Below are 13,855 nucleotides of genomic sequence, written 5' to 3'. Positions count from 1 at the left end.
GTTACAGCTCTAATGTGGTCAGAGGCAGTGGAAGGCGGTGGGGGGAGAATCTGCAGATTGGCTCAGAGGCACACTTGAAATCTTGATCCTCTCCCACTGCGTCCATGCTGGCAGATGGGAGAGAGCAGAGCTCAACTCCCCCGATCGACTCCTGCACTTGCCACACACTGAGCTAACACCGACAGCGTTTATCACTCTCTCTTCGCTGTCGATGGCCACTTTCCGCTTTCCCCCGTTCCCCCTCGCCGCGTTCCCCTTTTTGGCAGGCGGGATTAAGTTTAATGGTATTGTGTGTGACAGATACGGAGTGAGGTTTGGCACTAATTTGAGGCAGACCACGCACAACCATTTTATGGTTTCTTTCCAACTCGCTCTGTGACATGTGGTGGTGACACGTTTGACAAAAACCATCCAAGGTGAAGGGCTGGGTGGGGCCCTCTGTGCGTGTGGGTTGAAAGTGAACTCACCCTGAACGGCAACTTCTTTCGTCCCACCCAGCACCACAAATAATCCAGTTTCTCTACAAGCATCATTGGCTGATTTTAAAAACTGTGTGGTTTGCAGTCTGAGGGTGTTTATGCTGGTTTTATGGTCTCCTCTGCAGCGGTGACACCCCGGGGCCACCTACTTGCAGTAATCTCATAATTAGCTGAATGGTTTTGAAGGAACATGCCAAATATGTGTTACTTGTTGCTTTGAGGCCAGACAAACAGAGGTGTCGGCTGCGAGCAGAAAAGGTCCATTTTACTGAAAACTGGATGAATGAGCTGAATAATGCTTGAGCGTGGTGGGTAGATGCATAATCAGTTTGGTGTGCTGTAGGGAGGCTAACTCATGACATAAACTTATTTTAAAAAGAAAGAAAAGACTTTTTACCAGCTCATGCTCATCCATCAGACAGATGCAGCCTTAAAGCAGGATTTGTGTGTGTGAGTGTGAGTGTGTGTCTAGCCTAGTGAGCAGACCACCAGGCCTCTAGACACGGACCCCGTCTTTGAGCTTAATACAACTGATTGCACTCTGATCAGTCCTGGTAATAGTTAAGGCTTCAAAGACACAGCCTCTGAGGCTGCCAGCAGTTATTTCCAACCCTGAGATCTCAGTCCCAACCCTCGGTACTGTAAGCAACAACCAACACTAAAAGGGGAAAAAAGTGCTAAGCTTTGGTTGGTAGCTACTCTTTCTCGCATTTCTCGTGTACTTTCATTTGCTTTAACCCCAGTGTTACATGTCTCGGTGTCGGTTATTTGTCTTTTGGTTGTTCCCTCGTTTTCTTTGATAGATAATTTTCTGTTGATTGTCCCGTTTTTGTTTTCCCTTCCTGTCTTTGTCTCGTGCCTTTGTCGCTCTGATTGTCTCCACTTGTGTCTGATTACTGTCACCTGTGCCTCATTCCCCACCTGTTTCTCATCCCCAATCAGTCCACTGTTTTCATGTTTTGTTTTGGTTTTTTGGATCGTCTGCTGTGCTGCCCTTGTGGTCTCGTGGGGCCTTTACTCCAAAGAAAAGTTCAACATACCCAGGATATCGTTCCCTTATCTGGATTTTCTTTTCCTCATTGGCAGTGAGGCTAAACGGTCACACAAATCTTGATAAATCAACCCGGAGTACAGTCTGAAAACAATCCAGCTGCCTCAGACCAATCAGCAGCGTGTGTGGCATGTGCTCTGTGAATGTGTATGCGCTTTAAGTGCTTTGTTCTGTAAGACTGGAAAAGAGCTACTGTATTAAAGTTTAGCCTATTTAAAGCCCAAAACTTTCTTCAGGGTCTCAGTGGGGCGTTTTCATTGGGTTATAAGTGTGGACTGCAGATAGGCACTCAAACACTTTGACTTTGGAGGCACTGTTAGAACAATGACAGCAGCACAAACTACATCTGCTGTTGAAGGCAGTGTGATATGGATTGGAACAAGTCAGTAAATGACCCAGACCAGTGATCTGATTTTTTTAGCTTCTTTGCAATCTCACACCTCCTTCCCTCTTTTATTTCTCTCTTTCGTCCCTGCGCCTCTCTTTGTGTCCCACTCTATATTTTGCGTCTCTTACACAGGTGAGCTGTCACACCTCTTGCTCTCAGCACCTTGCAATTACTCCCTCCGCTCTTCAACACTCACACATACACCTAAATGCCCCTTGGCATGCAAGATAGAAGATAACGCTGCTTTTCGAGCACACAGACACTGAAAAACGAGAACGTCCGAGGATAGCAGAAGCTAATATGTAGTTCAGAGGTTAAAATAGAAACTGTGGTGGAACAAAATGACCAAACTAAGTCAGCAAGTCTTTGTGGTGATGGCACATTTTGTTTTCTTTTCTCTGGCTGATCATTGGGATGGGTAAGAGTTTTCTGAAAGTATTTCTATTTGAAGGAAATTTGAATTTGTTAAATTTTCTTAAAAAACATGCAGATTTTTTTTCAGTTTTCCCTAAAGCTGGTAAAAGTGAACGTAATACCATAAGAATATTGTAAAAGCCTTTTTAAAAAAGTAATGGTTGTGACTCTTTCTTCCTGTACAGTGTGAACATCTTAAATTAATCCACTTGCTTTGTATTAGATCATTTAATAGCCTGTTAACATGGAGATTTAAGAGCAGCTACAAATGCAGCTCACATGGTGATCCTGCAGGCAATTGAGTTTTAATACACATTTGCTGATGAAAGCAAATAATAAGGGAGAAATTGTGATTGTATAGAATAGAAGGACTTTTTTTGTTAAAGACTCGGGATGAGGAAAGTGTTTCATAAGTAGTTACAGTGTACAGATGCTTTAAATAGGCAGCAGTATGCTTGACAGATCCAATAAAAAATGAACAGATGGGCATGGTTGAAGTAATATAGAATCAAAGATGTAGAAAAAACAAAGCCACGTGATTAAAAAGAATTAAGCTTTTCTTTTGCTAATAGTATGAGTCTGGGTGTATATGGAACTGTAGAAAGGTCTGACAAGAGTTACAACCAAAGTTCCCTCTAATTTTTCATGTGTCTGAGTGAACACACAAACTCCCTGAGCGGTCCCTTGGACCACTGTGAGCAACAGCAGACGTGTGCACTGTGGTCACGCCAGCATCGAATCCACCCAAGTTACATGGTTTATTAAAAGAATCAAATTACAGCATTTACATTTATGTTAGACTACTTTTAATTAACTGCTTTAGCCCACTTACAATGAAAATTTAAAAAAGAATCTAGTCATTGGCCTGTGTAGTATGTTAATACTATTGGACGTAAAAGTAACTTGAACTCCAATTTTGAAAACACAACTTTATTTATTTATTCATTTATTTATTTGCTCTGACTTGCATTATGAGTATGAGTCTGTGGTCTGGGAGAGAGTCCTGTAACTCTCTGTCTGCAAAATACAGTATATAATGACCAACGTTGGGCAATTCATTATATAGTTATGCAAACAACAAAGTTTTTTGCAGCTGTTTACCTAAAAATGCAGCCAAGGGCGATTGTTTAAATAAACATTTCAAAACTATTTACAGAACAATCAGGTGTTCTTCATCAAATTTGATGCCGCACAAATTATTTGTGCCACTCCAAAAAATAATTTCTGTCCACTATGAGATAAAGGAGAACAACAGCCTGATACCTGCAGGCCTGACAACAGGAGATGTATCACTGCTGTAACACCTTAACATTCAGCAGTCGCCTCATTGTTCTGACACACACAACAAAACTATTGACTACACAACATGCTAACTACACAAGATTTGCGCTAAACGTCGCAAATCTCTCACATCTCAAAACACCGCTGTCACTCCTAACACTCCCCCCCCCTTCCTAAACAACTAAATGCCATGTTGCTATATCATTTTTTTATTGGTCCACAGAGTACATTTTTCCACCAATAGGAAAGGGTGGAGGGGTGTGTGTGTTTTTGCTCACAGGCGGAGAGTGCTTTCGAGGTTTTCCTTATAAAACGCTGTTTTTACGGTTTCTTCCGTAAAAACAGCAGTAAATATAAACAACAATAGTATTCAGGAAAAAAACAAACATTGCGTAAATTTTTATCATAACTCTGGTTTTACGTGGCCCATCAACACAATTTAAAAACTGGTATAGTTTTTAAATTGTGGCATAGTCCACACTTTTTCCGTCAGTTGTTCCGTCTGTCCTGCTCACATCTCCAATGGTTGTACACGTTGTCATGAACGTGGCTTCACTCCACATCAGCCACGCCGCTTTGCTAGCTAAAACACCGGTGTCAGCACATAAGGACGCTGTCATAGCCTGTCAATGACGTTGATTAGCTGCGTATATACGAATGTGAATCACATCAGCGGCTGGACTATGGGATAAGGTGGCATCGTCTAATCCCATACTGGAGCAGCCAGTCACTTACTGACTAACACTGGAAAACAGAATTGTTAACTTATTTATTTTAATTTCAATTCAGGTTAGATTTTTTTTTCTATGTGCGCAACACAGATTTTCTGTGCACAGAGACCATGCCAACACTGCGCAATTGAGCATGCACGCAGCTTAGAGCGAACATTGGTTACAACTGATTTAAAGTGTGGGGTATTCATATATAGAAGAGTAGAAAAATCCAAATACAAGTAAAAGATATCATGAATATTTTGAGACAACATAGACTTTTTAAATTTAGTTTTGACTGAGTGAAGAAGTTGTTAAAGTAAAAGCTAAACTAACCTTTGGTTAATGCTGAATATTCTGTTGTTATGGCAACCTTTTTGTTCACCATTTTGCATGCTAACCTAGCTAGCAACCTACCTAGCTAGCTAGCCCTTATTTAAAACTGACCTTCTAGAAAGTGTTACTGCTCCGCAGACTTCTTGGTGACACCTCCAGGAAGTAACTTTGGGTTAATGAGACACTTCTAAATCTGTCTGAAGGTATGGAGGTTTTGCACACACGTGTCCATCTGATGCTAACTGCTCTGCCAATTTGAAGGTCTGTCAATTATCATGATATGTACAGTCAAGTGATTAAGAATATGCTGACTTCTTTACAAACACTTGCAAACTATTCTCTGAGGATACTAAAACTGTGAGACCCTTGGCCTTCAAAATAAAAGTTGCACTATTTGAAACACTGAGGCACAACTTTTAGTTTGAAGGTGAGCAGTCTCCCATTTCCATTGCACTTTTTCAAGTTTTACTCAAACTTGGTTAGTAGAGAAGTTAGAGTAGATCTTAGGTAGATAGTAAGTGCATCTAATTAATCTAATTTTGAATCTTATTAAGAATTTTGGTGATTTTAGCCCCAAAGAGTTTTTTTTAACCCTTAAGGTTATATTTCTGGTCAAGTGCAAAGTAATTAATTTTTTTAGTTTAATTTTAGTTTTAGTTATACAGCGCCAAATCACAGTTTCCTTGAGGCACTTTATACTGTAAGGTAAAGACCCTAAAATAATGCAGAGGAAACAAGGGAACCCCCAACAATCAGGTGACCCCATATGAGCAAGCACTTTGGCGACTGTGGGAAGAAAAAACTCCCTTTTAACAGGAAGAAATCTCCAGCAGAATAAGGCTCAGGGCGTGAACAGTTGGGGGTGAAAGAAGGAAGATGGGACATAAAATACACTGTGAAGGAGAGCCACAGATTAATAATAACAAATGATTAAGTGAGTCAAAAAGGTGAGTGAAGAAGAAAAAAGTAACAAAACAATGAAAATGTTTCTTGCTCTTTGTACTAAAACACTTATAAATATAATAAATATAACACATGCTACTGTAACCCAAAACAGCAGTAAGCACACTTATACTGCAACCTTAGTATTATTATACACTACACAGGTCCTGTAGTTGTAATGTCGATGGACAACTCAAATGATGCCTAAATTAATCAAATTATTAATTTAGCAGATGAACCAATAATATTGTCTTGCTTTTGTTTTGGCTTTGTGTTGTTCACTACATATGCACACTGAGACGTGCTCTGCAGTACCATCAGTGAACACTGGGAAACATCTGTATTAAGACTAAACTCTGTTTCCAGCTTGCTGTGATTTATGTTCATCCCTGCTTGTGATGTGATCTCATCTACTAACTAATCTGGAATTTATTTATTTCTGTTACTTCCCTTCTTCCGTCTTCTCTTTTTCTTCTTGTCTCTGGGTGTTTATGAAACAGATTTCCCAAGAGCATTTCTGTTTTTATTGTTTGCAAAAGTGAAGACATTTTCAGCTTAAGCGGTTACTTCTTTGTCCTTGTATGTCCTATCTGAGAAAGAGACGATCTCATGTCCAAAATCACACCCTATTTATTATACAGTGCATTATTTCTACCGTACACTGATTTCAGCATAAGTAGGATAATCTATCTTACTTCATCTCTTTCACATTTAAATATCATTTTTTGTGTGTGGTTGGTCTAATATTATTGTCTCTGTCTCACAACTGCTTCTGGGAAAACCATCAAATGGCAAATAGCTGTAAAACTTTATTGGTGATTAATTGCACTGCCTACCTCCCAGGCATAAGAGGGGCTTTGTGCTAAAGCCCTGGAGGTCTGGTGATGATTAATAATCAGATAACCTCTTGTCCCAGCCTCCACAGGCCAGTGGAGGATGAACCGGAGCAAAGTCGGGGTCTCTGCAGCTATGGTCAGACGACTTCCTGTTGTTTTGGATGGAAGAATGTTAACAGCATTTGTGAGCGTAAGTCATTCTGCAGTTCAGTAATACAACAGCCCCAATTATCCAGCTCCTGAGGTCACTTATGAGCTCAGGAGAGAAAGAAATGTGAGATATTATGACACGTACTTTATAATAAGCTGTAACAACCTGAAAGACAGTATTGCTCTTGAGACATTTTTCTGATATTAATTAAATGTGTATATTTTGTATATTTACATTTAAAGCTGTATGCAAAATGTAAAATGTATGCTGAGAGTTAACTATTCCCCTTGGTTTTATGAGGTGCTTCAGTTTCTTTCAGCACATAATTTATGGCTCAATTAGTCTAGTATTATTAGCTCTGTTTCAAGATGCAGGAAAAAACACCTCACAATTCATTCCGATAATTTTATCAGCAGTCACATCACCAATAAACACTAGTGACTCGCCTCCACTGGCAGTCATACATGCCTATGCTGATGATGATGTTATATGCTTTGGCATGATCGAGTTTCTCTCTTCGTGTCATTCTGGTACAAGTTAAGCTTGAATTGTAGAGATTTTCTTCCCCCAGAACTTTGCAGGCTCTTTTAGACGTTTCCTGGGAAACTCTAATCTGGCCTTATTCTTCTAGAGTGTAACCAGTGGTTTGCACCTTGTTGTGTATGCACATTGATGAAGGCGCCTTTTGATTGAAGAACTCCTCGATGCCATTCTTGACTTGGTTAAATGTCATGACATTGTTTTACTTAACCATGGAAATAATTCTGCAATCAATCACATGCGTGTTCCTCTTTGATGTTTCGGGCCTTTTATTGTTGCTGAGCTGGTCAGTGCTTTCAATGTTTGTAAAAATGGACCAGATTATTGATTGTGCCACTTTAATACGTTGATTTTGTTTTTTCTAATCATGACCTACCTCTCTTGTACTGACATGTCTTTTGAGCTCATGTTGACATTTCCACTTGGAAGCAGCCAAAGATCTTTTATCTGCTTAATTTGTAATTAAATAATGAGAGCCCCTGGCTATGAAACTTCTTGTTAGTCATTTGTCTTAACACTTTTGAGCCTCTAAAAATGGCGGACTGTGCATACAAATGTCTGTAATTCCTAAATAGTTAATGCAATGTGTTTTGTGAAATCCCTTGAAAGTCGCCACTTCAACCAAATCTTGATTGTTTGATTTAAAATTGTCAGACTACTGTTTGGCAATATTTCTATGAGAACTAACTTTATTAACCGTCCTAATATATAAAAAATAATGATAGAATTGTATTATTTCTTCTTAAGTTGTCTCTTAGTACAGTTAACCACAGTGTAAGCCATACTATGTCAGATAATTGCATCAAAAATGACCCAGAATGCACCGCTATGAGACAAAGCTTCATTCAGTGAGTGTAACCAGCTGAGCTGGAGGTCCTCACCCATAGACACCTGTTTAAACACCTGTTTTAGCACACATTATTGTCATCAGGTTTAATCATTAATGCAGTTTAAACTATTCAGTTATATAAACATTTAGCTTGCTAACATAGCTCACATTAGGTTTTTCTCCATTATCCTGTGCACGCTTTACATGCTGCTTTATGTAGCTCATACCAGTGTGCAGAAGTTACATTGTGTCTGTTGTTGTCCGCAGCGGTGTGCAAGAGATCCTGCATAAATGGGAAATGTGTGGGACCGGACAAGTGTTCATGCTCCATGGGTTATAAAGGACCGCAGTGCAATGAAGGTGGAGTATCATTTACAAAATCGTTGTCTGTCTTATGTTTTTGATTTCTTAACCATTACCTGCGTCATTCTGCATCATTTACCACAAGGATTTCTATCTGCCGCTTGAATAATGTTTCATATTGACTCCAGATGTGAATGAGTGCGGTTTGCCGGAGAGGCCGTGTTCCCAGCGCTGCATGAATACGCACGGTAGCTATCGCTGTTACTGTGAACCTGGATACACACTCAGTGCAGATGGATACACCTGCACCAGTGAGTAATTTTCTGTGGAGGGTATTAGATTATTCTGTTCAGCCCAAAGATTCAAAGAATTGGGAGATTTCAACAAGGGGAATGCTTAAAATCCACATTAAGAAAAGCCTGCGTGCTGGCAGATTATATTTCTCTCCGATCAGTTTTCTACAAAAAGCTTTCCACCGTCTTCATACCATAATAGGAGGTTAAAGTGTCCGAGGACTCAGCTTACACATCCTTTTAGCCTCGCATAAATGTTTATGGCTGAAATTTACAGTTTATATTATGGAAAGTGATATCATAACAAACCTTGGCGGTGACAGGGTCAAGAGCAAAGAGCATAAATTAGTGATTCATGTAAGATTTTAGTTTTTAAGGAGCATTCAGTTATCGTTTCTGTTTACAGCTTCATTACTGGTCTGAGTGTTGCAGAGCATGCGCTCGTGTACTGTGTGGTGGCATGACAGTGTGTGTGACCCTCTGACCGATCCTCAGCCAGTGTTTCCCTGTCTGTCTTCCAGGAGAGGCCGCATGTTCCTCCCTGCACTGCCAGTTTGGTTGCCAGATGGAGAGAGGGGGAGCGCCGCGCTGTCTGTGTCCCCCCGGCCTCCACCTGGCTGCTGACAACAAGACCTGTGAAGGTAGTGCCTCCTTAGAAACACCCTCAGTATGTCACCCCGTTTAGATTCTAACTTTTCACAGTTTTTATTCACCCGATAATCAGACCGGTAACTGTTCAAATCTGTATTTTTTTTTAAATTTACCCATGCAGTAAATATCATTAACAGGTCTTTACAGAATGTCTCTTAATCACACTGCTACTCTAGAAAAATATGTTTGATTCATTAACAATTATACACCTACTTCTAATCGTTCTTTCCTCAGCAAAATATCAGAACTTTTTCGCTTTTTCACCTTTGATACTGTTGGTCATGACATTTTAATTTAATTTTAATTTAAGGCTTAGGTTTGGTTTAGGTCAGGTTCTTGATAATCCTACTTAAAGAATAGAGGTTGTTGTTTTTTTTAGTTCCAGTAACTAATTTTAGATCTGCACATATAAAAATTTAATCAGGTGTTCCTCAAGGGTCTGTTCTTGGTCCATTACTCTTTAACCTTTACCTTTGACCTCTACATGCTCCCACCTGGTACTTTTATAAAAAAAAAAATCACATATTCTACCATTCTTATGCAGATGATACACAAATGCACGTATTGTTTTCCTCTGATGATCTAACCCGTTTTCAAAAATAATAAGCTGCACATTAAATAGTATTTTATTTCTTTATTTTGTTGTTTTTATTGCCTTTAACCCACAAAGGTGTCATGTTTTATCGTTTATGTTGAGCACATTGAGTTTATGTATAATCTAACGTGCTATATAAATAAAATTGCCGTTGCTGTTGCTGTTAGTTGTCAATGTGACATTATTCTCGTATATGGGAGAGAGTGGGTTTTTATTTTCCAACTGATGTCTGTCTAAAGAGCTAAAGAGCTTTGATTTATAATCATCAACTTACTGTCAGGTCTGAATAAATGCTTAATTAGAACTCATAGATGAATCTATTAGGAAATGTTTGCTCAAAGCTTAAAAATAAAAATAAAGCCTCCACACTCAGTTGAGTGTGATGAAAGCATGCACATTATGTCAACTACCTGCAGCTAAGTTACCAGACATCCACTGATCTGTCCACCCAGTGGTAAAAATAGCCTTTAATAACCTAAAATGAAGGGAATTACCTAAAATGCTGGAGTCCCTCTCGATAACTCCTGACGACTCCTGTCCTGTAATGAAGCGAACCTCGCAGCTGTTAAGGCGCATTCACACACTCTTTGTGGGAGCTAGTCAACTTCAAAGGCAGTGGGAAGTCACTGTTTTTTGTTTTTCTCTCACTGAAATACTGCTCTATTTAAATGACACTGGGACAAATGACAAATAATAATTAAAAAATCTGCAGGTGTTCCTCCTCTTCCTTAAAGTAAGTATATTACCTAGGAAAGAAATATTTGGTTGTCAGCTTATTAGGTACAGAGACATTTAAAATAATTCAAATATAACACACAAAAAAATCCTTTATCGCTCAGGGTTAGTGCAAAATATTAGAAATTCCTTTTAGTACTTCTCAAATAATTTTCTGAAGATGCTCTGTTTTTTTCAGTAGGATCTTATATGCATCAATGAAGCCCTCAGTAAAGATAATTTATAAGTTCAGCTTGTAAGTGGCAAAAACTGCAGTTCCTTTAGTGGCCACTTGAGGCTGGCTCCAGAAATGAGTTAATCCCTATAAACTCCCATGATAAAATGCCCAATTTTTCAACACTGAAAAGCATATTTACAACCTGGTAGAGGGGGCAAAATCATTTTGGCCTTTGTGGATGGTTTCCCTTCTTCTTTTTACAACTCATCTACCTTGATAATTGAGTTAGGGGTGTGGTTGTGTTGATTGAGAGGTGTCCCATCTAGAATCTGCGAGGCACTCTACCCTCGCATCCATATAAGGTAGCTTCTCCAAAATACCAAACATTAATGATGAAGATTTGAAACTGGTAATCTAAAACCAAACTTGTGACGTAATGTTGGTGATGTCCAGGTTTTATTCAATCTATACCCCGCTTAAAGTGTCATAAACAGGTCGGCTTTAAAAACTAGTTCAGCTCCATAGATCTGTGGTCTTGGTTCACAAACTTTATGATTTTATATTTTCATGAGTGACTTGCAGGGTGTGCCAAAAACCCATACACAGCTTCATGGTCCACACCTGAATTTGTATGCGTTTGGGTCATTCCTTGTCTTTTAACAGCGCACCTTTCAAAGCAATGACGTGAGCTCCAGGTACTCATTTGTGTGTTTTAGAAGGTAATTGCTGTTTTGAGCGAAGACAAGAAAGCACCTTGTCCTGGAAAGACATGCGTGTGTGTGTGTGTGTGTGTGTGTGTGTGTGTGTGTGTGTGTGTGTGTGTGTGTGTGTGTGTGTGTGGTCCAGGTGTGGACTCATGGTATGGTTTGGACTCTGTTCACAGAGTCACAATATGTGGTCATGTCTTCTTCATGGGGAAAAACTAAGGCGTCATCATCAAACATTAAGGTGAACACACGGTTTAGGCTTAGGGTGAGATTAGATTTAGAGTTTAGTGTAAATCTCCAGGAAATGAATGTAAGTCAGTGTAAGGTCTTCTGAAGTGATGTATACTGAGCTGTTGTATCCCCCAAAATAACAAAAACTTCAGTGATGTGCAAGTCAAACATTTATTTGCGTTGTGTTCCAGATGTAAACGAGTGTCAGCAGGATGTGTGTCCACCACGGCGGACGTGCAAGAACACTTTTGGCAGCTTCGTTTGTGTGTGCAAAGACGGTTTTGTGATGGGGGCGCTGGAGGGCTCCGTTAAATGCCGAGGTAAAAAGCAATGTTGTTGAGCAGACTGTCACGTGTGTATGTGTGTGTGTGTGTGCGTGTGTGTGTGTGTGTGTGTGTGTGTGTGTGTGTGCGTGTGTGTGTGTGTGTGCGTGTGTGTGTGTGTGTGTGTGTGTGTGTGTGTGTGTGTGTGTATTTTGTGGTTTTTTTTCTAATTCATAGAATTTTGTTGTCTTCTTGGACTTGAATGGTTGAGAAAATCTGAAATACAGCGAGAGAGCAAAGAAGATATAACATTTCCCACCAAAGTGAAGCCAGAAGTGATATGAATTTTTGAAAATCTCTTTCAAATTGGTTCCATGTCAGCCCCGTAAATGACTAAATGGATCACAGCACCATCCCCACATGTTCTCCTCATCTGCGCTAATTGGCAGAGGAGAGGGATCATGTGAAGATGTGCTTTGGCAGCAGAGAATCCAGAGACCATGTTTATTTGATGAGCACTCGTAGCTCACCCACTCAGCTGTGGGCTCACCCGCAAGCTGTTTTTTTTGTTTTCATCTGTGTGATGAACACTGCAAAATTATCTATTAGGCAGGTTTCGAGGAGTCAGTCCCAAAACCTTTTCGCTCTCTTCCCGCTGATCGATAAAACAACTGTAAAGCAGGTCTAGCATACTCGCATGCTGTGAGGCCATCAAACTATTATTTCCTTCTCTTCTTCTCCAAAGATGAGGATGAATGTTTAACCGGGGCTCACCGGTGCAGCCGCCATGCTCGTTGCTTCAACACCGATGGTTCCTACACCTGTCTGTGTTTGGAGGGATTCTTTGGCAACGGACGCACCTGCCAACCCAGGAGAGCCCCGCAGTCCAAGGCTCTCATGTACTTCAACTACAAACTCAGCAAAAGGACCAGACTCCTGCCACCTGCATCTTAGCTCAACTTCCTGCAAACTACATGGGTCAAATAAAAAAGGACATGCAACATTAAGGAATGATTTAATAAGCAAAAACAACAACATCACCAACAAAAAAACCACACGCACAACTGTAAAAATAGGCGGGAACACTTTGAGCCGACTTGTTTGTTTTTGTTAAGAATTTTCAGCTCAGCTGGAAACTTTTTTTGCATTTTCTTTTTTTTTTTTTTTTGAAAATATTCACAGCACCATCGGCTGCCTGTGTAGTATCAAGTAGACAAACCCTTCATTTAACAAGTGCACTGCAAAAGGACTGCAATGTGTATACTTTAATAGTATGTTTGAGCCCAAATAACCAGCTGGAGGCTTTAGTGCCGTGCCTCATCTCAGAACCTCAGACACACGCCCCTGTTTGTACAACACAGCAAAGCAAAATCATTCATATATCGGGTCTGCATCACTAGTAATTTATAGATTTTTACCCCCTTTTAATGTAAATTTTCTCATGAAAAAAAGCGGTTTTGTGAGGCTTCAGATTTTGCTAATAAAAGGCTGACCTCTGGTGGATAGATAAGGGAAGATGCTGGATTTGTCCTACCTTCACTGTGAACTCTGAATAATGCCAGTGAAACAAAATGCTACCAAAGGATGTGTACTTTGTAAGTCTACCATGTGATTATGGATTAATGCGATGTTATTTTTTTTTCTTAATTTCTAATTTAAAAAAAAAAACCTGTCCAAACAGATGGTATATAAACGTGATGGACTCGCTTTGGAAGCAGCTAAAGCACAGACTGATGTTTTCCTACCTCACTGTTTATCTTCTGCCCCTCTCCCTCTGTTATGCCACAGGGAATGTTTTTCAGACCCACTAAGTCACACGTGGGGCAGACTACCACACAGCAAGAGAGCACAGACAGGTCAGACCAACCAAATACCAGGAATCCTTGTCTGTCAGCAGCTGTCTGGAAACCTCTTCCTGCTTTCAGAGAGCGCACGAATGGAAATTGAAGTTTGCTTTTTGATG

At 40.0% G+C, this 13,855-nt stretch overlaps 1 protein-coding gene across 1 annotated transcript; it reads left to right on the top strand.

Moving 5' to 3' along the window:
* Positions 1-2,099: 2,099 nt before the first annotated feature.
* Positions 2,100-13,618, top strand: LOC143418987 (epidermal growth factor-like protein 6). Its single transcript, XM_076884821.1, has 7 exons — positions 2,100-2,336; positions 6,518-6,627; positions 8,225-8,317; positions 8,449-8,571; positions 9,075-9,194; positions 11,821-11,949; positions 12,638-13,618. Exons 1-7 carry the CDS (start codon positions 2,260-2,262, stop codon positions 12,844-12,846), a joined length of 861 nt encoding a protein of 286 aa, XP_076740936.1. The 5' UTR covers positions 2,100-2,259; the 3' UTR covers positions 12,847-13,618.
* Positions 13,619-13,855: the final 237 nt, after the last annotated feature.

The sequence above is a fragment of the Maylandia zebra genome, linkage group LG6, assembly GCF_041146795.1.
Source record: "Maylandia zebra isolate NMK-2024a linkage group LG6, Mzebra_GT3a, whole genome shotgun sequence".
Classification (NCBI taxonomy): Eukaryota; Metazoa; Chordata; class Actinopteri; order Cichliformes; family Cichlidae; genus Maylandia; species Maylandia zebra.
The sequence above is the reverse complement of the archived record's forward strand: the minus strand, read 5'-3'. Positions and strand labels throughout refer to the sequence as shown.